Source organism: Serinus canaria, chromosome 18, assembly GCF_022539315.1.
Source record: "Serinus canaria isolate serCan28SL12 chromosome 18, serCan2020, whole genome shotgun sequence".
Lineage (NCBI taxonomy): Eukaryota > Metazoa > Chordata > Aves > Passeriformes > Fringillidae > Serinus > Serinus canaria.
This window is the reverse complement of record NC_066331.1, coordinates 9,751,930-9,775,802: the sequence shown is the minus strand read 5'-3', so window position 1 is coordinate 9,775,802 and position 23,873 is coordinate 9,751,930. Positions and strand designations below refer to the sequence as shown.

The 23,873-nt window shown below is 44.8% G+C and overlaps 1 protein-coding gene across 1 annotated transcript; it reads left to right on the top strand.

The window, feature by feature from the left end:
- Positions 1–973: 973 nt before the first annotated feature.
- Positions 974–20,400, top strand: LOC103823928 (myosin-3-like). The gene is made up of 32 exons (XM_050981189.1): positions 974–1,177; positions 2,326–2,469; positions 2,548–2,704; positions 3,436–3,463; positions 4,053–4,161; positions 4,666–4,758; positions 5,077–5,140; positions 5,222–5,320; positions 6,251–6,354; positions 6,440–6,578; positions 7,128–7,246; positions 7,876–8,025; positions 8,472–8,642; positions 9,279–9,588; positions 9,731–9,828; positions 10,064–10,151; positions 10,235–10,352; positions 11,685–11,808; positions 11,900–12,036; positions 12,108–12,363; positions 12,539–12,781; positions 13,140–13,316; positions 13,397–13,542; positions 13,625–13,715; positions 14,169–14,558; positions 16,121–16,247; positions 17,073–17,191; positions 17,694–17,890; positions 18,067–18,250; positions 18,882–19,047; positions 19,657–19,781; positions 19,982–20,400. The coding sequence occupies exons 1-32, from the start codon at positions 974–976 to the stop codon at positions 20,348–20,350; spliced, it is 5,046 nt and encodes a 1,681-aa protein (XP_050837146.1). The 3' UTR covers positions 20,351–20,400.
- The last annotated feature ends 3,473 nt before the right edge of the window (positions 20,401–23,873 follow it).

The window sequence follows — 23,873 nt, the reverse complement described above, 5'->3', positions numbered from 1 at the left end:
GAATTGGTGAGCAGGCGGGAGCGTCGATCCCTTCCTTCCAAATATAGGGATGGGGCTGAACCAGGGGGACTAAGCTGAGCCTATAAAAGCTGTCAGGGAGAAAGCCCCTGTTGGTGGCTCCTGATGTCCTGGCCAAGCTCATGGCCATGCTGTGACTGACCTGCAGAGGGACAGAAGGCTCCTACCACAGGTCCTGTTCCCCATGCTTGGAGCCTCACAAGGCTGTAGCACTGTGGTGGGTTTTCTGCTGTAGATTCCCTGCTGGGCCATTCCTTGGGCAGGGAAGGAGTGGTCTCTGGTGAACTTTGCTGGCCCTCAAAAGGCACAGTTACTTGCAGTGAGAGGTGTTGGGCCTTTGGAGAGGCTGCAGCTCAGGTGAAGTCTGACCTTTGACTCTTTCTCTTTCAGAGATACAAGATGTCAGCCGGTTCCTTCCTGCTTTCTGTTGGCTGATTGTTAAGGTGAGGATTTGAGGCATGAAAACTAACAGCTTGCCCAGGCTGGCATGAGCTGGCTTTTCTCCTCCATGGAGGGTCACTGTTTTTCTCCCTCCATGAGCTCCTTTAAGCACATGCCCATTCCTGCCCACTGTGACTGCTCACCAGAGGACTAGGACAGGTTCCATGTTAATAGAGTGGAGGAAGTCATAAATTAAAAACCAGAAGAAAAATAATCTTCAGGGCTTCACTTTTTTAAGCACTACACAAATCCCTCAGATCTGACCACTTTCCTGGGGCCTCCTCCTCCTCCTCCTTTGGACATGGATCTCCTTTCCTTGGGGCCATGGAGGGTGGTGCCTCTTCTTCACTGCCTTTGTACCTTCCAGCCTGGAAAAGCAAACAACTCCCTCAAGATCTCACCACATACACCTGAGGGAGGAGTGAGCTTGGAGCAGCCAGCTGGGGGTGAATGTTCAGCTGCTCCCTGCCCTAAGCAGCACACAGGGGTCCAGGGGTCTCTGTCTTTCAGAGCCATGAGCAGAGACGCTGGCATGGAGCTTTTTGGGGAGGCTGCGCCGTACCTGCGCAAATCCGAGAAGGAGAGAATAGAAGCCCAGAACCAGCCTTTTGATGCCAAAACCTACTGCTTTGTGGCTGACCCCGAGGTGGAGTACACCAGAGGGAGGATTAAAGCTGCACAGGATGGGAAGATAACTGTTGAGACAGAGGATGGCAGAGTAAGTGCATTCCTTCTGGCCCTTCTCCCAGCCCTGCTTAGGGAGCCAGGGCATCTGCTGGGGACAAACTGAGAAAGCACCAGGCTAGCTCAGGCAAGAAATCTGCCCTCCCCTGTCCTCTGACTGGGACCAGCACAGCCTCCACAGGAAAGTATAGCTCTGTGGAGCTATACTGGGATAAAAGTATTCATTGGATAATTATTCTTGGTTTGGGCTCTAAAAGTCAGGCAATGCTCTAAACCAGGCTGGATCGTAGCCTTGCCTGTCTTAACTTAGTTTTTAACACTTTCTCAGCTAATGCTGTCATATCCACTCATAAATTCCTTCCTTTACTGGTAGCTGAGCAGACAGATAACTTTGCAAGTCGCCTTTGCATGTGAAATTGTCAGTGTCACTGGCTGCAGTTTCCCAGAGGAGCATCCAAGGTGTTAATCTTCCAAAAGGCTGAAATGTCTTAGCAGCTTGTGCCCTGACACCTTTTGTAAGAATAACTGCAGCAGCTCAAAGAACAACCACAACCAACATCTTGGCAGTAGGTGCTACCAGGCTTTTAGAAAGCAGTGGCTGAGTTAAGCTGCTGCCAGCTGTGAACATCTGCCACCCCCACAACAAATCCATGGGCAGTGGCAGTGGGACAGGATGGTCCCCCATGGTTTGAGCCCAGCAGACAGTGCTGTTTGGTAGAGACAGAGCCTTTCTTTCACTGGGAATGGCCACACACAGGAGTGGAACACTAAGGATGGATTTGCTGTTGATGAGTCTTGTGCTGTTTGTGCCCCAGCTCTCTGGCACTGTCTTGGGAGGTTGGCTGGGCAGCAGATGTGCCCCAGGCTCTTACAGCCATGAGCAGCAGAGACCTAACATTCATAAGCAGTGATAATGTGTTGAAAGTTCTGTTCCAGCCCAAATCATGTCTGTGTGGTCCCAGCAATTCCAGGAAATTGACATCCTGTCAATGTACCTGTGTTGCAGATTTCCTGGCTGGCTGCAGTGTTTACCCTGAAATAGCCATATTTTGCTTGGCACAGTTAAACAGAAAGTAATATATGAATTAGAGCAGCCTTAGAGATATGATTACGTCCCTGTGGTTGTGGAACGACTGTCAAGAGCTGCTGAACTGAGGTTGGCTCTTTCTTTCTGAACTATAGACAGTTGCTGTCAGACCTGATGATGTGTATGCCATGAACCCACCGAAGTTTGACAGAGTTGAGGACGTGGCCATGCTGACCCACCTGCATGAACCTGCCGTCCTCTACAACCTCAAGGACCGCTACAGCTCCTGGATGATCTATGTAAGTTCCTTCTTCTGGCAAAGGAGAAAACACAGCTGCAGGAGCTGGTCTCCAGTGACACCTCTGTTTTCCCTGCAGACCTACTCGGGTCTCTTCTGCGTCACCGTCAACCCCTACAAGTGGCTGCCAGTGTACAACCCCGAGGTGGTGTTGGCCTACCGAGGCAAGAAGCGCCAGGAGGCCCCTCCACACATCTTCTCCATCTCTGACAACGCCTATCAGTTCATGCTGACTGGTGAGTGGCTCTGTTTTGACCAGACTTGAAGTAAAAAAGTGTGTCAGACCCACCCTCTCCCTCTGCCAAGTGCCATTCCATACTGCCATGGCTTAGTCCCCTTTGCCAACTCTTGCAGAGTGCTTGGTCTGTGGAACATTGCAGATTATCTGCTTGGTTTTTATTATCAACCCTAACTGATGCAAAACCAGCTCCAGACAACTTTCCCCGTCTCCTGGAATATTGTCTTTATTTTTGAAGCACTGTGCTGCTGTGCTGCACATTATCTGTGTTTCTGGTCTAAGTACTAAGCTAAGCAGCCTAACAGGGACCTCTGCAAAGGGCAGTTGCACTTGGACAGGACACACTATCTGGGAAGTTCCTGGGCAGCACACCTGCATGGAGCTTCAAGGAACAGCAGGTAGATCCAGAACAGAGCTGATAGAAATATTATCACCAAAACACATGGTTTTACTTTGAGTAAAGTCCTGTCCCATATTTAATAGTATTAAAGGTAAAGAACGAAAAAGACAGAAGCAAAAACAAGCGCAGGACAAGAAAAGGAGGAGGAGAGAAGACAAAAAGCAGAGTATAGGGAAGGAAAGAGAGGTGGAGAGTAGACCATGCACCTTTTCAGTTTTGCCTGCAGAGATTTTCTTTCATTCCCCCAGTGGACACCAGGTCACAGCTAACTGAGAACCAGCACTTTCCCTACAGCTTCTCTGACTGCAGGTTTTTTTTCCCCCCAACAGATCGTGAAAACCAGTCTATCCTGATCACGTAAGTGCATCTGCCACTTGTCTCCAACCAGAGGTGTGTAGCCCCACATTTCTCTTCACAGAGAAAAGCAAGGCACAATTCTTCCCAAGAATATTTCTGAGATTCACATTTTCTGAACCTCAAAGAAAGGAAAAACAATTCTTATCATTTGTTGTGACTGTGTTGTGCCAAAGTAGAATGCAATGTGGAGATTGTTTACCCACAGTGATGGTGTTTTGTTTACTTGGCCAGTCAGGGCCAAGTGTGTGTGTGTGTGACAGATTCAGCTTAGATGTAATGTAATACAGTGTAATATAGGATAGAATATTATAGTATAATAAAATAATTGATTAGCCTTCTGATAAAGTGATTAATTAGCCTTCAGTGCGGTGCAGTGCAGATTTGTGCAGGGTTGAGTGCTTGGCAGATTCAGCTTAGATGTAATGTAATATAATGTAATAATAGTATAGAATAATATAGTATAATACAGTAATTAATTAGCCTTCTGATAAGATGGAGTCCTCCTCATCATTCCTCCCTGTCATGGGGATTCCTGCAAATACTGTAGGGGTGGGCAGATGATTCTTCACTCTGAGCCTTCTTCCTGCAGCGGGGAATCGGGCGCGGGGAAGACGGTGAACACCAAGCGCGTCATCCAGTACTACGCCACAATCGCCGCCAGCGGGGACACAGCCACCAAGAAGGAGCCCCCGATGAAGGTGTGAGGAGGAGGGGCTTGGTGAAGGGCAGTTCAGGATGTTATCCCCTTGTGGACAGCACTGGTGACGCATGCTTACCTCGAAATATCTGTTGTTAGCTTCAGCCCGTCTTTGAAAGGCAGTAGGACCAGGGGCTGATGTGCACTTAGGATCACAACAAATACAAGCCACTGCCACTGCCAAGGTGTAGGTTTACCTGGACTGAAACAGGACTGGTGCCCAGGAAGAATCAGAGGCTAAAGTTTCTTAGCATGGATCAATCTGTCCCGTGGCTGAGACCTGAGAGCTCTGACTGTGGGAGAAATTCCGAATAAGAGGAAAATTAGTTATTTGTTGCTTATCTCCAGCACTGGTTCTTGGTGCTGGAGTTGAGAAGGTGCAGCAGTAGCTCTGTAGAGCTGAAATGAAGTGCACATGGCTGCACACGTAACCATTCCATAAGGCCACTTCTTCCTACCACATAGCTCACGGTGTTTTTCAGTAATTATTCAATTATTCCTGCAGGGTACGCTCAAGGATCAAATCCTCAGTGCCAACCCACTGCTGGAGGCCTTTGGGAATGCCAAGACCGTGAGGAACGACAACTCCTCACGCTTTGTGAGTCATCCTGTGTAGGTCCCTCTGCCCTCCTGTGTTTCTAATGCTCTTTGCCCGCTTGTTAGCTGTGACTGAAACCCCCTTTCCCCCCGCTGTGGGCTGGGAAAAATATTCTTGCTAACTAATTTTTAGGTTTTTATGAAATGCTGATATGTCAGCAGCTGTTTCATGCTCACATTGCTGCAGCAAAGTGTTCCCCTTTATCTATCTTTATATATCAAAGCTAATAAGACTGATTTGATGATGCTGTCACTTAGACTGAAGAGATAAAAACACTCTGAGATTGCTGCACTGACACCACTTTTGTCTGCTTGCCAGGGTAAATTCATTCGTATCCATTTTGGAACCTCTGGAAAGCTGGCCTCTGGTGACATTGAGACCTGTGAGTAACTGAGGGTGGCTGGCAGCCTTGCTAGAATGTAAAGAACATGGAAAATGTCTAAAATGTGCATACATGTTACAGACTTGCTGGAAAAGTCAAGAGTCACTTTCCAGCTGAAAGCTGAGAGGAGCTACCATATCTTCTACCAGATCCTCTCCAACAAGAAGCCTGAACTGCTTGGTAAGGACAGCCACCACCTGGTGACACTGAGTAAAGTCAGCGTGGCAAACATTTCCCTCTGTGTGACAGCTCGGTGGCACAATGCCCTGTGTCCCTGCAGAGCAGGGATCATGTGCTGATTTAAGTCCTCAGCATTGCAGCCTCGGCCCTGCCCAGGTTCCCCAAGCTGTACTTGTGTCTCTGCTTAAAACTAGGGCTCTTTACTGCACCTCTATTTATCCTCCCTAGGAAAGTTCTAACACAAACTGTGCAGGTGAGGTGCAGGGGTGGCCAATGTACTCTGCCTTGCACCTTGCTATTATCCATGGTGTGGGAATTCCAACTTAGGTGTGCCAGATCCTGTGAATAATATTCAATAGGAAGGTAAGCAATTCTGGGTGCAGGATGGGCAGGTACCCTGATCTACAAACCATTCATCTGAGCTTTTCATCACATGGGCAAAGGTTATTTCCTGTTTCCAGTGCAACCCCTCTGACCTTTTCCTCCTTTCCACTGCCACAGCACTCCCTACCCACATCCCCTTTGGCCACACACTCATCCTTGGTCCACTCTGCCCGTCCTTCCCAGCTCTCCACAGAATATTTCCCAAGGTGGAGCTCCTGCTCCCCTCCTCCCACTCTGTGTGTGTCATGTTTGAGGATAAGCACAAATGAGCCTTATCTGAAATCCTCTTTCTTAAAAGCTGTTTCTGTGCATGGTCTGTGTTCTGTGCCTGCTGAGTGCTCAGCTCTCAGTTCACAACATATTAAACTGGAAGGATTGCTCAGCCAGGGGAAGGCAGGTGAAAGGCTTCACTCTGTCTTTCTGGTGTCTTAATAGAAAACCAGGAGTTTGGGATGCAAGAGGAAGGAGAGCCTGTGAAACCTTGCTGAGCCATTGTTCCATCTTCCCTGCCAGGCTCTAGCTCTCACTCCTGTGTTTGCCTTTCAGAGATGCTCCTTGTCACAGCCAATCCCTATGACTACCCCTTCATCAGCCAAGGGCAGATCTCTGTGGCCAGCATCGATGACCAGGAGGAGCTTGTTGCCACAGATGTGAGTACAGTTAACTAGGAGAGACTTTTACAGTCTCAGTTTTACTCTCACCCCTGTTAAACCCAGCTGTCTGTCTGATGTGCAGGCAGCCATTGACACTTTGGGCTTCAGCCCTGATGAGAGAACGGGGATTTTCAAGCTGACAGGGGCCATCCTGCACTATGGGAACATGAAATTCAAGCAGAAACCACGTGAGGAGCAGGCAGAGCCTGATGGCACAGAAGGTAACACCTCCCTGGCTGGGAGAGAAGTATTTACAACTGTTTCCATGCCATTTTTCACTAGAATTGAGGGAGTCTTCCACGAGAGATGTCATTGTTGCTTGATAAACATAAAAAGGAGGTTTGATTTTCAACTTCCTGCACCAAATAGAGGCACTTTCTGCATCCAGTTTATTTCTGATGACTCTGCTGTAGGACCCAGTGCCTGGGGCACATCACTGTAATGTTCTCCAGTTTCTGGTTACACATACACACTTGTTCTGCCTGGGTGACATTGTGGAGAAGTGACTTGATGGGAAAAACTCTGTTGTGTCCCATGAACAATGCACTCCTGGGTTTCACCACATCTGTTGGAGCTGCTCTAGCCACTCTGTCACGAGGACCAGTCCTACAAGGCTGTTCGGAAGAGTAAAGGAGGATGTTAGTCAAGATTTGTGGATGGGGTAAAGCCAATCAAGCTGCAAGTTTCAGAGTGAGCTTTGGCTGGTACCAGTGCCCTGTGTGTGTCTGAGCTAGGTAGAAAGTATTTCAAGTTCTTATTTTGTTTTCCAGAGGCTGACAAAGCAGCCTATCTGATGGGCCTGAACTCAGCAGACCTGCTGAAAGCTCTGTGCTATCCCCGGGTGAAAGTGGGAAATGAATATGTCCTGAAGGGCCAGACAGTGGATCAGGTGAGCAGCAAGGAGCAGCAGGGACCATCCTCTCCCTAAGGAAAAGGAGTGGGTGCAGGTCACTGTCACCATCATACTTTCTGAAAAATCCCTTCGCCAGGATTTTTTCTCCTGGGAAGCTGAGAAGCCTCAGAGAGAAACTAAAACAGTAATTATCTGATTTGCTTCTGCTGTGTTTTGCTGCTTTGGAATGTGTTTGGAGATTGTTTATCCAGCAGGTGATTGTTTGATTGGTTTCATGTGAATTGTTTTGACTTAATGACAATCACAGTCCAGCTGTGTCAGGGCTCTGGAGAGAATAATGAGTTTTTCATCATTATCTTTTAGCCTTCTGTCTGTATCCTTTCTCGACTCTTTAGCATGGCATAGCATAGCATAGCACAGCATAGCATAGCATAGCACAGCATAGCATAGCATAACATAATAAATTAGCCTTCTAAGAACATGGAATCAGATTCATCATTTCCTTCCCTCATCTGGGGACCCCAAAAATACCACAGTTCACAGCTGAGAATGGTTGGGGCCATGAAGGCCTGTTAGTGCAGTGTGTGTGGGCATGGTGAGGGGGTGTTTTGTTCTGGGGGTGCACTGGCAGTGCCCCAACCCAGGTGTGTGACATCTCCCTGCAGGTGCACCAGGCAGTGAATGCCCTGGCCAAGTCTGTCTATGAGAAACTCTTCCTGTGGATGGTTGTTCGCATCAACCAGCAGCTGGACACGAAGCTGCCACGACAGCACTTCATTGGGGTCTTGGACATTGCTGGCTTTGAGATCTTTGAGGTTTGCAGTACTCTCAGACTTCTGCCTGTCTCCAAATGCTTTTTTCAGTTTGTTTGTCTTCTCTGACCTTTCCTCCTCCTCACCCCAGTGCAGCCCTCAAGCAAATCTGCCTGAAGCTGCTTCTGCCTTTGTAGATCCATCACCCTCTGTGTAAGAGAAGAGACAGGGCAGAAGCATGGCCATGAAGCTGCTCTCTCTCTCTCCCCACAGAGTTTTTATTTATGGATATTAGGGCCACCCTAACATGGCCAATGCAGGCTGCAGCAACCATGTGCTGCACTACACAGCCTCTCTGTAAGCCTGGATACCCGTGGTATATTCTTTACTGTTATCAAAACCCTTTTGGGTCAGTCTGGCTAACCTTGCTGTGACATCCCTGTGAAAAGCAATTGATCAGAGGCACTATTAACACTTTAACACTATTAACACACTTACCCAAATATTAGTTTAACAGCTTTGAGCAGCTGTGCATCAACTTCACCAATGAGAAACTGCAACAGTTCTTCAACCACCACATGTTCGTGCTGGAGCAGGAGGAGTACAAGAAGGAGGGGATTGAATGGGAGTTCATTGACTTTGGCATGGACCTGGCTGCCTGCATTGAGCTCATTGAGAAGGTGAGTTTCTTAAGCATCTGGTGCAATCACACAAATTGAATCTGTAAAGGGTTCCTGAGAGTGTTTGCTCTGAGTGCCTTCAATAAAATCTCTCTGGGAAGCTTTCAGGTCTCTTCACCTCTTCTGTTTCTTTAAATATTACCCTTGTGAGTAATAATTAATTATCCAGTGACTATAAAGACATTGACATTATCCAGTTTCTAAAAAGACAGTGATTTTATCGTTATTTCCTTTCCTTCCTTCCATCCTTCCATCTGTCCTGTCCTGTCCTTGTGTATTAATTCCCCTCAGGTTTTCTGTCACTTAAATTCAAATCCCAGAAAACCTCATGTCTGCTTCCTCTTTGTTCCTTCTGAGTTAGAAGTCTCTACTGTATTCTGAGAAGTTACAGCACAGTTTTTGCTTGACTTTTGTTTTCCACACACTGTCTGGGTACTTCAAAACTGTATATTGAAATCTTAAATGTTCTTTTAAGTACCTTGCCAGCTGTGCACAAAAAATCTTGCTTACCTGCTTCTCCCAGGCTAATTCTCCATAAAATACCTCCAGTACTTCAATTTTAGCATGTTTTTCACTCTGTATAATTATAGCTTGAATTGATCTTATTTGAAAACATCTTTTGGTTTTTTTTTTCAGCCCATGGGTATTTTCTCCATCCTGGAAGAAGAGTGCATGTTCCCCAAGGCAACTGACACCTCTTTCAAGAACAAGCTCTATGACCAGCACCTGGGCAAGTGCAGCAGCTTCCAGAAGCCCAAGCCTGGCAAAGGCAAGGCTGAGGCTCACTTCTCCCTGGTGCACTATGCTGGCACAGTGGATTACAACATCACTGGGTGGCTGGAGAAGAACAAGGACCCTCTGAATGAAACTGTTGTGGGGTTGTACCAGAAATCCTCTATGAAAATTTTATGCCATCTTTATGCCAGTTTTGCTTCCCTAGATGAAGGTAAGCTTGAGGATTGTTTCCAGTTTGGGATTTCCTACTGTATCTGTCATGGGACGTGGATCAGTGTTGAGTCAGTGCTTGTGTGCAGTGTGTTAGATGCACAATTATAACACTGCCAAAGGGATCTGCAGCAGCTCCTCAGCTGAACTGTCATCTCATTTTTCAGCTGAAGGTGGTGGGAAGAAGAAAGGAGCCAAGAAGAAAGGCTCTTCCTTCCAAACTGTCTCTGTACTCTTTCGGGTGAGTGTGTTCTCTGGCAGAGACTGTCACACCTGGCTCCACAGCCATATTTTCATTTGAAGACAGGAGGGAAGTTCTTCCGTAGTAGCCATTTACTTTGCTGATGCCCACACAGAAATGTAGACTATTCACTAGGAGAGTAAGGAGAAAGTTCTGAATTTTTGCTTTTCAGCAGAGTCAAATCACTTTGAGAACTGAGATAATATAGAGATTAGAAATGATCTCTGTTTTACAGGAAAATCTGAATAAGCTGATGTCTAACTTACGAACAACTCATCCTCACTTTGTGCGTTGCATCATTCCCAATGAAACCAAGACCCCAGGTAATTCCTAAAACAGAGAATAGAAAGGGGCAGAAAGAGCAATGCTAGAGCAATCAGTGTGTCCCCATGCTGCTCTGTCACAGGCCTGATGGATCACAAGCTTGTTCTGCACCAGCTGCGATGCAATGGTGTTCTGGAGGGCATTCGGATCTGCAGGAAAGGATTTCCTAACAAGATTCCTTATGGGGATTTCAAACAAAGGTCAGTAATACCATTCTTCTGTTTGCACTGAGCCAAACTCATTTGAAAGAAGACTCTTGCTAAACCAGTCCATGATACAGTCATTAGAAAAAGACTATTTTAATATTTAACATGCATGGAAAGCAAAAGATATCTAATAGCATGGTCTGCGTGGGCAGTGCCCACCCAGATGCCTTCCTCAATACTGTATGCCAAAACATATTTTTAATTCATTCCTGTTAATTTGAATGTTTGGATATTTTTTGCTTTAATTCTCAAATAGGGCACAAGCATTTTTCAGCAAAAATACAGAGGGTGGTCTATGCACCTCCTGTATTTAACTGCTATTTCATGGAGGCTTGAAGAGTGTGGTTTAAATAATTCTAACCAGAATGGTTTTATAAGGAGGAAACTGTATTAAATCCAATGCTACTTGTTGATGAAATGCTAAGTTTGACTGGCAAATTAAGCTGCAGTAACAGGAGGGACTCCAACAGGAAATCCAAGCTAGTTCCACATAACCCTGTCATTTTGTAGTGGGTTAATATTTCTACATGCTAACATTTCTACAGCATTAGCAGATTCATTTATTGATAAAACCCCACAACCAAAACATCTTATCATGGGAACTGCTGCAAATAAGACATTTATAAAGGTTGATAAATTCAGGGCAACCCAGCTGGGGTCATCTGCTCGTTGTGTTAGAACAAAGGCAAATGTAGGGTCAGATCTCTATTAACAAAGCAATCACTCCCCCTTTACAACTCTGTGCAGGGCATGCTGGAGAGCAGGGCACTGAGAAGGGCTGAAATGGTGTTTTGGGTACTACCTGAAGGCATTGGCCCAGCCATTGATGTGGGAGGGCAGATTTGTGTATCAGTGCTGAAAATAGGAACGGAATAATCTCTCAGTGTAGGATTAGGAAGTCCATTGCTGGATCCAAAGTCTAATTCTGGGTTACATGGTTCAGGAGGAATGTGAGAAGCTGGATATGGTCCAGAAAAGCAGTTCCGCTACTCTTAAAATCCATCAATTTTTTTGAATTTACAGCTAACCCAATGAGCTGGACCCCTAGAGTAGTGATAATGACTGTGACACAAATGAGCAGAGTCTCTCAGGTCCAGAGAACAGACTGTCCATGCCTTCAGTCTCAGAGAGGGCTGTAACACATCCTTGCTACCTACTGAACTGACCTGCTGCTATTTGCTGCTTTCCTTACTGCTTTGCTATTTGAGGCTGGAGGTGTGAGTCAGACTCAGCCTTCCTCTGTACCTTCAAACTGACAGCTGTTCTTGTGGCATCCTGTGCACTAGAATGGTACTGATGGGTAAGCTTTTTCCTTTATTTTATCAGATACCACCTTCTGAATGCCAGTGTCATTCCAGAAGGAAAGTTTGTTGATAGCAGGAAGGCGTGTGAAAAGCTGCTGTCTTCCATTGAGATAGATCATACTCAGTACAAATTTGGACACACTAAGGTAAATGTTTAATTTTGCCATAGGATAAGAAAACATTCATTACATTGAAATGTCAACCCAGCAACAAGTGATGTCTGTTCTTTGGCTGCAGGTGTTCTTCAAGGCAGGTTTGCTGGGTGTCCTGGAGGAGATGAGAGATGAACGTTTAGGACAGATGATCACAGGGACTCAGGCTTTGTGCAGGGGATACCTCCGAAGGCTTGAGCTGAAAAAAATGTTTGACCACAGGTGTGTGTCCTCTGCCAGGTCTGGTTGCTCAAAGATGGGCTTTATTTACTGATGGATCACTCTGGTTTCAGGGAGTCCATCCTCTGCATCCAGTACAACATCCGTGCATTCATGAAAGTCAAGCAGTGGCCCTGGATGAAGCTGTACTTCAAGTTTAAACCCCTCTTAAAAAGTGTGGGAACTGAGAAAGAGCTGGCCATGATGAAGGAAGAGTTTGACAAAACAAAAGAAGAACTGGCCAAATCAGAAGCCACCAGGAGCAAACTGGAAGAAAGAATGGTGGCTCTGGTGCAAGAGAAAAAAGACCTACAGCTGCAAGTACAAACTGTAAGTAAATTTAATTTTTGGCTCTTCAGATTACATCAGTTTTGTCTGTGTGTTCAGGAAAGGGCTGCAAGGAAATTCTGTTATTTCATGTACCAGCCACTTAATAAGCAGGTGATTTATGCAAGTGTCAGTGCCAATGTGTGATAATGAAACGCATTTCTGCTCTCTATAAAAGGAAAATGAAAATTTGGCTGATGCTGAAGAAAGATGCGACCAGCTGATCAAACTAAAATTCCAGCTGGAAGCAAGAATAAAGGAGGTAATGGAAAAGCTGGGAGATGATGAGGAGATGAATGCTGATCTGGCAGCCAGAAAGAGGAAACTGGAGGATGAATGCTCTGAGCTGAAAAAAGATATGGATGACCTTGAGTTAACATTGGTCAAGGCTGAAAAGGAAAAGCATGCCACTGAAAACAAGGTGCTTTTTATTTCTGCAATGTTTAATAACAGTTTCTCTGTTGATGTAGGCTGCAAAGATTCAGTAAACTTGAATGCTTACATGCTGCTGTGTAAGGAGATCTATGGGCCTGGTATTGAACCTAAGCACCGCTGTTGTGCAGGTAAACCAACCCATAAGCATGCAAAAATGCATTAAAATAAAGTTCAGCATTGCTTTGTGACTTCTGAAAGGTTGATATATAAGCAGAGAGATTGTAGAGTGTGACCATAAAATGAAAGCCTCTTTGGGAGTCTAAGAGCACATTAATTGTCTGTATTCGTGACCTATGTGAGGGTCAAAATTATTAGTGACCTTGAAGTATTTTGCCTTACAATAGGTCAAAAATCTGACTGAAGCAGTGACAGGTTTGGATGAGACTGTTGCAAAGTTAGTCAAGGAGAAGAAGGCCCTGCAAGAAGCCCAGCAACAGGCACTGGATGACCTGCAAATAGAGGAGGAGAAAGTTAATACCCTCACCAAAGCCAGGATCAAGCTGGAGCAGCAAGTGAACCACGTGAGCATGTTCAACACAAGGAGAAGGAGTAGATTCTTCAGTTGTTCCATCAGTTATGTTTATATATGTTTATGTTGCAGGTTGAAGGATCTTTGGAACTCGAAAGAAAAGCGTGTGTGGACCTTGAAAGAGCAAAGAGAAAGCTTGAGGGAGACTTGAAACTTGCACAGGAAACCATAGTAGATCTGGAGAATGATAAACAACATTTAGATGAAAAATTAAGGAAGTATGAGAAACAAATTAGTAGATAATTTATTATTTGGCTTTAACTGGACTTATTTTCTTTTAATAAAACATCTCCTTCACAGGAAAGACTTTGATTTTAACCAGATGCAAAATAAAATTGTGGAACAGCGAAATTCAGGTACTCATTTGCAGAAGAAGATCAGAGAATTGCAGGCAAGAGACTTTACTTTACTGTTTGCTTGTTTTAAACTGTAGTACCATGAACATGTAGTACCATGAACATGTAGTACCATGAGTAATGCTTGTCCACAGTTTGGCATTGGCCAAACATCTTCCCACAGGGGAAGCTTCCAGCAGCTTCTCACAGAAGCCATCCCTGTATCCCCCCACTACCAAAACCTGGTAGTGGGGGGATACAGGGATGCAAACCCAATACGATAACAGAAAGATGCAATGTAAAGCTAGAATCAGTTGATCCATAGGTCCTTTCTGTCAGTAAGCCTTTACCTACAATGCCAAACCAGTGAAATTTGAAGGAAGTTTGTTTTGTTTACAGTCTCCAAAACAAGGTTCTTGGTGTTCTACTGTGACAAATATGCAGTGACCTGAGCACTGAATGACCTGTTCCCTATTTGATTCCTGGTGTGCTCTTCCCTCGTTGTCCAGGCCCGTGCTGCAGAGCTGGAAGAGGAGACCATGAGTGAGAAAACAACGCGGACAAAAGCAGAGAAACATTGTGCTGAGCTGGCTCGGGAGCTGGAGGAAACCCGTGGGAGCCTTGAAGAGGCTGGAGGAGCCACCACTGCTCAAACAGAGCTCAGCAAGAAGCGTGAGGCAGAGTTCCAGAAGATGCGCCGTGACCTGGAAGAGGCCACGCTGCAGCACGAAGCCACGGCTGCCGCCCTGCGCAAGAAGCACGCGGACAGCACAGCTGAGCTGGGCGAGCAGATCGACAACCTGCAACGCGTGAAGCAGAAGCTGGAGAAGGAGAAAAGTGAGCTGAAGATGGAGATTGATGACTTGGCCAGTCGTACAGAGGCCGTTACCAAGTCCAAGGTGTTTCTTTATAACTTAAATACTCGAATTGCCCATATTTCTGTCTGATGGGAACTTTACAAACACACCTCTCGACAGCTGGGCTCTTGGAACCCAGGATATCCCTCTGGGTGCCCTGGAGGGCTTGAGACCCTGGCAGGGGGCTCAGAGACCTTGGCATGAAGCCAAAGACACCTATGGCTTTGATTTTAACCCATGGAAAAAAATTACCAACATTATATGAGGATTTACAAGCCACAAAAGTTTAAACAGAATGATACTTTGTTCCACGATAGAAAAGTAGAATTTTCAGTTTTTAGAACGGGAGTTCAGAAGACAAGATGGAGAGATTTGGGTGTGCCTTGTCCTTCTTCTTTCTTCTTCTTAGCCTCTGTCTTCTGGGTAGTAGTGGCACTTTTAGATTGGTTTAGAGCAGAAACACACTGTCTAAAGTAGGTGATAGGTATTGGAAAATTATTGTAAATAATGTACACGTGGTTTTTAGTATAAGAAGAAAACACCACCCCAAGGGCAGTCAGTGTACCACGAACCAACTTGCTAGACAGACCTCAGACAGTCAGGAAAAGAATATTAGAGATAACCAAGAATAAACAACCTTGAAAACAACAACCGAAGGATCCTGACTCCTTCTTCGATCTTGGAGCTAGGAAAAAGAGACTTTCTAACACCTTGGGGTCATCTCAACCACAAAAACCTCAAAACTGGGCAACCCCAATGCAGGAAATAATGTGCTCTGACTCCATGATTCAGAAGGTTGAATGTCACATTCATATTTTCTGAAAAATCTCTTTGTCCAGGATTTTTCTCCTGGGAAGCTGAGAAGCCTCAGAGAAAAAGGAAAACAATAATTACCTCATTTTCTTCTCCTCTGTTTTGTTCATCTGGAATGTGTTTAGAGATTGTTTACCAACAGGAGATTGTTTTATTGGTTTTTGCTGTAAGTTGTTTTAACTCTTTGGCTAATCTGTGCCAAGCTGTGTCAGGACTCAGGAGAGAGTCACAAGTTTTTAGCATTCTCTAAGTATCCTTTCTGTATTCTTTTGTATAGCTTGGTATAGTATTCTTTAATATAATATAGCATCATAAAGTAATAAATTAGCCTTCTGAAAACATAAAGTCAAATTCATATTTCCTGCCTTCATCAGGGCATCCCTGCAAATACAATAGTTGAACAATTGTTTTATTAAGCTATACTATATTACACTAATACTATACTAAATTACATACTAAAGAGATGCCATTTGAAAAAATACTAAAGAAAAACCCATGGCTGTCTGCAGACAGCCAGGATACAACTTTAACCCAATTAGCCAAGGAATCAAAACAATCTTCACCAGTATCCAATTAACAAATCATTTTGAGTAAACAATTTCCATAACACATTCCACATGTGCAAAACAACAAGAGCAATGAATAGAGATAAGAATTGTTTTCTCTTCTTCTCTGAGGTTCTCACTACCTTCCCAGGAAAAATCCTTGGAGAACTTGTGCCTGCTGCTCTCTGTGAAGAGAGCTGCAGCCACACACACCTACACAAATTCCACTTTCTGTTTCTCTTCCAGGCTATTCTGGAAAAAAGGTACCGTGTACTGGAGGATGAGATGAGTGAGATTAAAACCCAACTTGAAGAGCACCAGAGGAATGTGAATGAGGTGGTGATGCAAAAATCCCAGCTCCAGACAGAGTCTGGTAAGGAAGGCACAAAGATGTGCTGAGAGGATATTTTTTCCTTTCGGTAGCAAACAGATTCTCTCATGTGTACCATTCTCTGACCAGTTTGATGTAAGGTCATTGAGCAGACTGCTCACAGGGAATCTTAGAATGAAACTGAAAATTTGAGAAAAAATGTAAAATGGCTCAGGAAAAATCTGAAGAAGACAATATTGAAGGGATACAGGAAGTACTGAGAGTTTTAGAGATGATGGCATAACTTGTAGGCACCTCTCAAAGAAAGGGGAGAGGTGTCCTTCAGCCCCCAGGACAGAGGGTGATATGGAATAAATGTTTTCCAGTTACTTTAAATCTTATGAAATGAAACTTTTAGGGTTTATCTCTTGCATCACAAGGACAATTATGGGAAATTGCTACAGCATTTTGTGTCAGTTCAGCCAGTGTGACAGCATAAAATCCTACTGCTTCAAAATGAAAATTGGGCTTTAAAAGAAACAATTAAGCAAATTTTCCAAAGCATTTTTCTTCAGGAAAAAAAAATAGCATCTAGTGGGTCAGAACTGTAATAAGGGATACAATTAGAATTAGGGAATCTGGTGAATTTTGATAAAGAAATAACGACAACAAAAGCATTTTGATGGATTAAAATATATTGTGCAATTGTAGATGTATGTACATAATGGGAGCAATTAAAAAGGTAAACAGTGCTGTGTGATTCCACTACTACTACTACTACTTATTATTATTAGTAGTAGTAGTAGTAATAGTAGTAGTACTCATATAGGAGTTTTTTCAGGATGCCTAATTTGTACAGTATTGAGAACTTGCCCTCTCTTGTCATAGGTGAACTAAGCCGTCAACTCAAAGAGAAGGAAACCATGAGTTTGCAGCTGTCCAGAAGCAAAGAGGCACTTACACAGCAGATGGAAGAACTCAAGAGGCAGCTGGAGGAAGAGATCAAGGTACTGCAAACCACTGAGCACCTGATGAAGCTTCAAAATATATTAGGGTCTCATTTTATTTGAAAAACACTTTTGGGAGTTTGCAAATGTTGCCTATAGTCTAACATAGTAAAATTAGTCTGGGGAAGGATGTAAGGATGTACAGTAAGCACTCTGTGCAGTAAGATCTTTGCAAAGGATGACTTGGGCATGCTGAAAGTTGATCTAACTTGGTCAATTTTTCATGTTTTTAAATTTTAAAGCCATGGTCTATGAAATTTCTTTAGCTTCTGTAGCTACAGGGAAGACAAGGTACAACACATGCCAAGGTGAAAGCATTACTTTTGGTCTTTTCTAGTGGTAGAGTTGGTGACAGGTAAAGGCATCTTCCTGAACACTCACAAAGCCCCAGCCCTTTGTCTTCTGCCCAGGCTGCAGTGATCATATTTCAGTCGGCCAAGGTCATGAGGTCTCCTGCTGGTGACAGCTAACAAAAATATAAGTTATTGTGGGTCCTTTATAGGCCAAGAATGCCCTGGCCCACGCCCTGCAGTCTGCTCGCCACGACTGTGACTTGCTCCGGGAACAATATGAGGAGGAGCAGGAGGCCAAGGGGGAGCTGCAGCGAGCCCTGTCCAAGGCCAACAGTGAAGTGGCCCAGTGGAGAACCAAATATGAGACGGACGCGATTCAGCGCACGGAGGAGCTCGAGGAGGCCAAGTACAGAACAGATGAGATGAGCTGTCCAGATGTATCTTGGGCAGAACATAGACCCACTTTTAGTAACCTGATCTAAATTATTTTTTTTGGGGTTTGCATATAGTCCTAATTAAAATGAGACACATAGTGTAATGATTTTTTTTAGTCATATGCTTGTTTTATTTATGTGCCTTAAGGAAAAAGCTCTCTCAGCGTCTCCAGGAGGCAGGGCAGCAGGCAGACACACTGAATTCCAAGTGTGCCTCCTTGGAGAAGATGAAGTTTAAGCTGCAGGGGGAAGTGGAGGATCTGACACTGGATATAGAGAGAGCAAACACAGCAGCAGCTGCCCTTGACAGGAAACAGCAGAATTTTGATAAGGTGAGCACAGTATCTTTCAAGTGTAGCCTCCTAGAAAGTTAGGCTAACACTCTGTACAGTAGTGCTGAAGTCAAGGTGAATCTAACTAGAGACACTAGGGCATGGCAGTAGGAATGTCTCCTGGTTTAAGAGACTGCATTATTTATCTAGTACAAAATGTAGTCAGAGATCAAATAACATTTTCAGTACCAGCAGGAATTGAAGCATAATATCCTCCCCTATGAGGAAAGACTGAGAGAGTTGGGATTGTTCAGCCTAGAGAAGCTTCAGGGTGACTTAATTGTGGCCTTCCAGTGCCTGAGGGGAGCTACAAGAAAGATGGAGAGAAAGTGTTTGCAAGGGCCTTGAGTGACAGGACAAGGGGGAATGGCTTCACACTGACAGAGAGTAGGTTTAGATTGGATATTAGGATTAAATTCTCCCCTATGAGGGTGGGGAGACCATGGCACAGGCTGCCCAGAGAAGCAGTGGGTGCCCCATCCCTGGAAGTGTCCCAAGGCCAGGTTGGAGAGGGCTTGGAGCAACCTGGGATAGTGGAAGGTGTCCCTGCCATGGCAGGGGATTTGGAAATAGGTGATCTTTGATGTCCCTTCCAACTCAAAGCATTCTATGATTCTATGGTGTCCTCCAGGTCATGGCAGAATGGAAGGGGAAGTATGAGGAGAGCCAGCAGGAGCAGGAAGCTCTCTCTAAAGAAGCAGGCTCACTGCACACAGAGCTTTTCAAAGTGAAAAATGCCTATGAGGAAACCTTGGATCAGATCGAGACGATCAAGCGGGAGAACTCTGCTCTCCAGCGTACGTGTTTGGCTCTGTGTCCCATCAGCTTTCACAGACCAGCCACAGCAAGGTGTGCTCCACCAGCACACTCACGCCTGCAGGAGGGCACCAAGTGACAGCACTCTGTCCCTCCTGTGCTCTCCATCTTAGTGCAGAATATCAGTGTCTTACCACAAGTTGTCAAGCACATTTGTAAAGTGAAAAAGAAAATAAAGCAAATGTCCTGGCTCTCTCATCTGCTGCAGACACTGAGGTGTCACAGTCACCAGTCACCATTCCCAGGCAAAGGTAGTGACTGTGGGAGACTGAGCACCTCATGAGAGTGAGTTTTACAGGTGCACTGAACACAATGACAGGGCCTGTATTAGACCCTGATGGCCTGCCTGTAGATGTAACAAATGCAGGGCCCTTCCAGGCTCTCTGTAGGGAGGGCTGTTAAACCACACCAATGCCCCACTTGGCCTGCACGAGTTGGTTGTGTCTGGTTTTATCTGTACGTATTTACAGACACATGTACCATTATGTACACATGTACATTTGTGTATACATATTTATGTGTTCAAAAGGAGTGCTGAATGCAGAAACAAAAGTTCAGCTCCTCTGGTTGATGCCATTTTTCTCTCATAGAGGAAAGAGCTGATCTCACTGAGCAAATTACTTCAAATGGCAAAATGATCAGAGACCTTGAGAAAGCCAAAAAGCAAGCTGAAATAGAAAAAAATGGTCTGCGAACAGCTCTGGAGGAGGCAGAGGTGAGTTAGTTTAAATATTACTGTAAATAGAAAAGAGCATGCTGAGCAGCTTTCTGTTCCCTTTTCTGGCAGTAGCTGTGTGCAAGGTTGATTGCCACAAACTTGAGGAAGTTCTGTGAAATCACTGAGTACCACCTCAATAATCATGTTCTCTAAAAATTGTTACCTTCATCTTTGCTTTTCCCCTTTTTCTTTTAAAGGCAGCTCTTGAGCACGAAGAAGTCAAAATCCTTGGTGTCAACCAAGAACTGACTCAGATAAAGTCAGAAATCAGCAGAAAGATTGCTGACAAGGATGAGGAGATCAACCAGCTGACAAAGAACCATGAAAGGATTGTGGAGACAATGCAGACTGTTTTGGATTCTGAGATCAGGAGCAGGAATGAAGCCCTGAGGCTGAAGAAGAAGATGGAGGGAGACCTGAATGAAATGGAGATCCAGCTGAGTCATGCCAACCGCCAGGCTGCAGAGGCACAGAAACACCTGCACAGCATCCAGGGAGCTCTCAAGGTCTTGCTTTACCTTCTGGTTGATTTATTTTTTAAGCACAGTATTCAAGAAATTCATTAGGTCAAAACTGGCTCTTCAAATACAGGACACTCAGCTGCACTTGGATGATGCTGTCAGAGCACAGGATGACCTGAAGGAGCAGGTGGCCATGGTGGAGCGCAGAGCAAACCTGCTGCAGGCTGAAGTTGAGGAGCTCCGGGCAGCCCTGGAGCAGACGGAGCGGTCAAGGAAATTGGCTGAGCAGGAGCTTCTGGATGCCACTGAACGGGCACAGCTCCTCCACACCCAGGTAGTTTGCTTTGCTAACACTGATGTATTTTGGGGTCCAGAGACTGATGTGTGGGAGCTCAGCACATCACTCCTGATGTCCAGAGCTACCGAGAGAACCCTTGGGGGGCTCGGGGGTCTTGGAATGTTGCCAAAAGCACTTGGTGGCTTGATTCTGATCCATCTAGGGATGTGCCACTGATGTATGAGGAGATGGAACCTGTGGGAATTACTCGGGTGTGAATGATGAAGGGAAAATGTAGTTATAGGGCAAATTACAGATTTTAGGATTTTGGTACAGGGAGGTTATGGAGACAAGATGGAGAAAACAAGGCATGTCACAAGACTCTTCTTTCTTCTTCTTGTCCATCTTCTGCTGTGGTGTTGGCACTTGGGGATTGGTCTGGGGTGAGGGTGTATCTGGTGACGAGGGTGACAGGTATTGGGGATAAAAGTAAATATGATATACGTAGTTTTTGTTATAAAAGATGTGCCCGCCTTGGGGGTGGTCAGAGTGCCTTTGGCTGCCATGCTGGTCAGATCCCAGTCGGGCAGAGAAGGGACTTTATAGATAAGATATAATAAACAATTCTGAAGACCGAAAAACCCTGGAGTCCAGACTCATCTTTTGAGGCCCAGCCTGCCAGAACCATCCTAAGCGTGTGTGGGAGCAGAGACGAACAGCCGAACCCCATATTGATGGAGGAAGAATGAATTGATGAATTGATCTTGATGTGCAGACACCCAAAGCCTCTTTCTTTCTCCTTCACAGAACACCAGCCTTTCTAATACAAAGAAGAAGCTTGAAACCGATATGGCACAACTCCAAACAGAGATAGAGGATGTTTCTAATGAAGCAAAAAGAGCTGAAGAAAGAGCTAAGAAGGCAATGACAGATGTGAGGATGTTACTGTGGTTTTCCCTTTGAATTTTCAAGGCTTCCAGCAGCCTTGCTGCTGGGAGTTAATGTAAATATTCTTACACATGTTGGGCAAGGAACCATCTGTGAGCCTGGTTGAAAAGGCTTTGTGTCAGAGGAAGATTAGAGCAACAGGGAACATGTCCTGCTGACAGATGGGGCTGTTGCCATCATAAAGAACTAAACCCACATTTAGTCATGGGAAAACAAAATAACTTTCTTCAGTGCTGCATGAAAACATAATCCACAAAGAAATCCTGCAGTATTGAAACCAGTAAAGTGGCTAAGGTATCTGAATAGTTATCTTTGCAAAATCCTATTTATTAAATTTTGAAATGAGAATTGTAAATTTCCATACAAAATTGGTGCTAAATCCTCCCATGCAAGACCTGTGAAGCTCAGCCAGGCAATGGGACTGGTGTGTCATGGGACTCAATCTGCTAATGATTTTTGATGCAGAGGATTAAACCAAAATCTTAACACTTAGATAGAAAACTTTTCAACTTTTGCTCATTAAAAGGAAAAAAAAAAAAGTTAAATAGAATCTCAGAATCATTAGAATTGGAAGGGACTTGTAGAGATGATCAACTCCAACCCCTCTGCCCAGGAAGGGTCACCTGCAGCAGGTGACACAGGATTGTGTCCTGGTGGGTTTGGAATGTCTCCAGAGAGGGAGACTCCATGCCCTCCCTGGGCAGCTGTTCCATGCTCTGCCTCCCTCCATGGAAAGAAGCTCTTCCTCATGTTGAGGTGTTCCTGTGTTTTAATGATTTCTATTCTGTTTGAATAAAAAACATTGCAATGAATTATGCACACATATATAGTTATATAAGACTTCCAGTGGTCACTTTTTTTTTCAGTTTAGACATTTTCAGATATTTTGCTGCCAAAGCAATTTGTTGAATTCTACCTTAATTATAATTATAGAATTATAACATTAATTATAATGTCACACAATATTTCACCAAAGTGCTTAATTATATTGTGTAGGAATCCAACCTTTGAGAGCAAAATAAATCTCAGTTTGCCTTAAATAACATAGATGATTTTAAACTATTTTGTGCCTTTGTGGCACTACCCTTTAGGAGGTTGGGGCAGTAGCAGGGCAAGCACTAAACCACAGCACCCAGCACACCCCAGATGTGTTGGGCACTGAAGTTATTCAGCAGTGCCAAGTCCTGTTCCCAGACTCTGCTGTTGCTCTGGCTGTTTTCCCCTGGCACCCAGCTGTTAGTGAGGTCACAGTGGGACAGAGAATTTTCCCTTTCTGTCACTCCAGCTCTGTGTGCAGTAAGGCAGACTTTTCCCATCCTTTTTCCTACTATTTCCTCTCATGTTTTTGCCATTATAATGTGATGAAAAAAAAAAAAAAAACCAAAATAGGGAGTGAGGTGGCAGGAATGGTCAGCAGGACACAGGAGTTAATCTTGTGCTGGTGCACAGTATGTGCTGTTCTTTCACATTCTTCCAGTTTTTTGTGTCATCTCCCTTCCAAGGCAGCCAGGATGGCAGAAGAGCTGAAGAAGGAGCAGGACACCAGTGCCCACCTGGAGAGGATGAAGAAGAACCTGGACCAGACAGTGAAGGATCTGCAGCACCGTCTGGATGAGGCCGAGCAGCTGGCACTGAAGGGAGGGAAGAAGCAGATCCAGAAGCTGGAGGCCAGGGTGGGTACCAGCACTGAACATGGGTGTCAGAAACATCTTTCTTCTCCAAGTCCTGTGTGAGGGCTTAAGCCAATTGTTGATTAATTCACCAGATCCAAGAATTAGAAGCTGAACTGGAGGAAGAACATAAAAAATCCTCAGAGGCTATGAAAACCATCTTCAAATATGAACGGCGTTTCAAAGAGCTCACTTTTCAGGTGGGTAAAAATAGAAAGCAATTCTGATGTTTTGTCTCCCAAGGACATAAAATTGCCCATTCTCTTTCCATAGTGTGAAGAACAAAAGAAGAACATGATTAGGTTACAAGATCTGGTAGATCAACTGCAGATGAAAATCAAATCCTACAGAAAACAGGCTGAGGAAGCTGTGAGTCACTAAACCGAAGCAAATACTCATTTCCCAGTTCATAGGGCTGCCAGTTTAAAAGTTGGCTCTGTGCCCCAGCATGTTGCCAGATGGTTTTAAATTTTTGCTTTGCAATTTCAGGGTGAACAAGCCAATACTGATCTTTCCAAACTGAGAAATGCCCTGCATAAGATAGGTGAGGCCCTGGAAAGGGCAGAGATTGCTGAGAGCCAAGCAAATAAACTGAGAGCTAAGGCCAGAGAAGGCTCTGCTACAAAGGTAAGGCTTTCCTGCAGGGGTGCTGTTTGCTCAAGGGAGTCTAGCAGCAGATTTGTGCCTTTTGGAAAGAAGGACATTTTGGAAAGGCATCATTTGGAAAGGACAG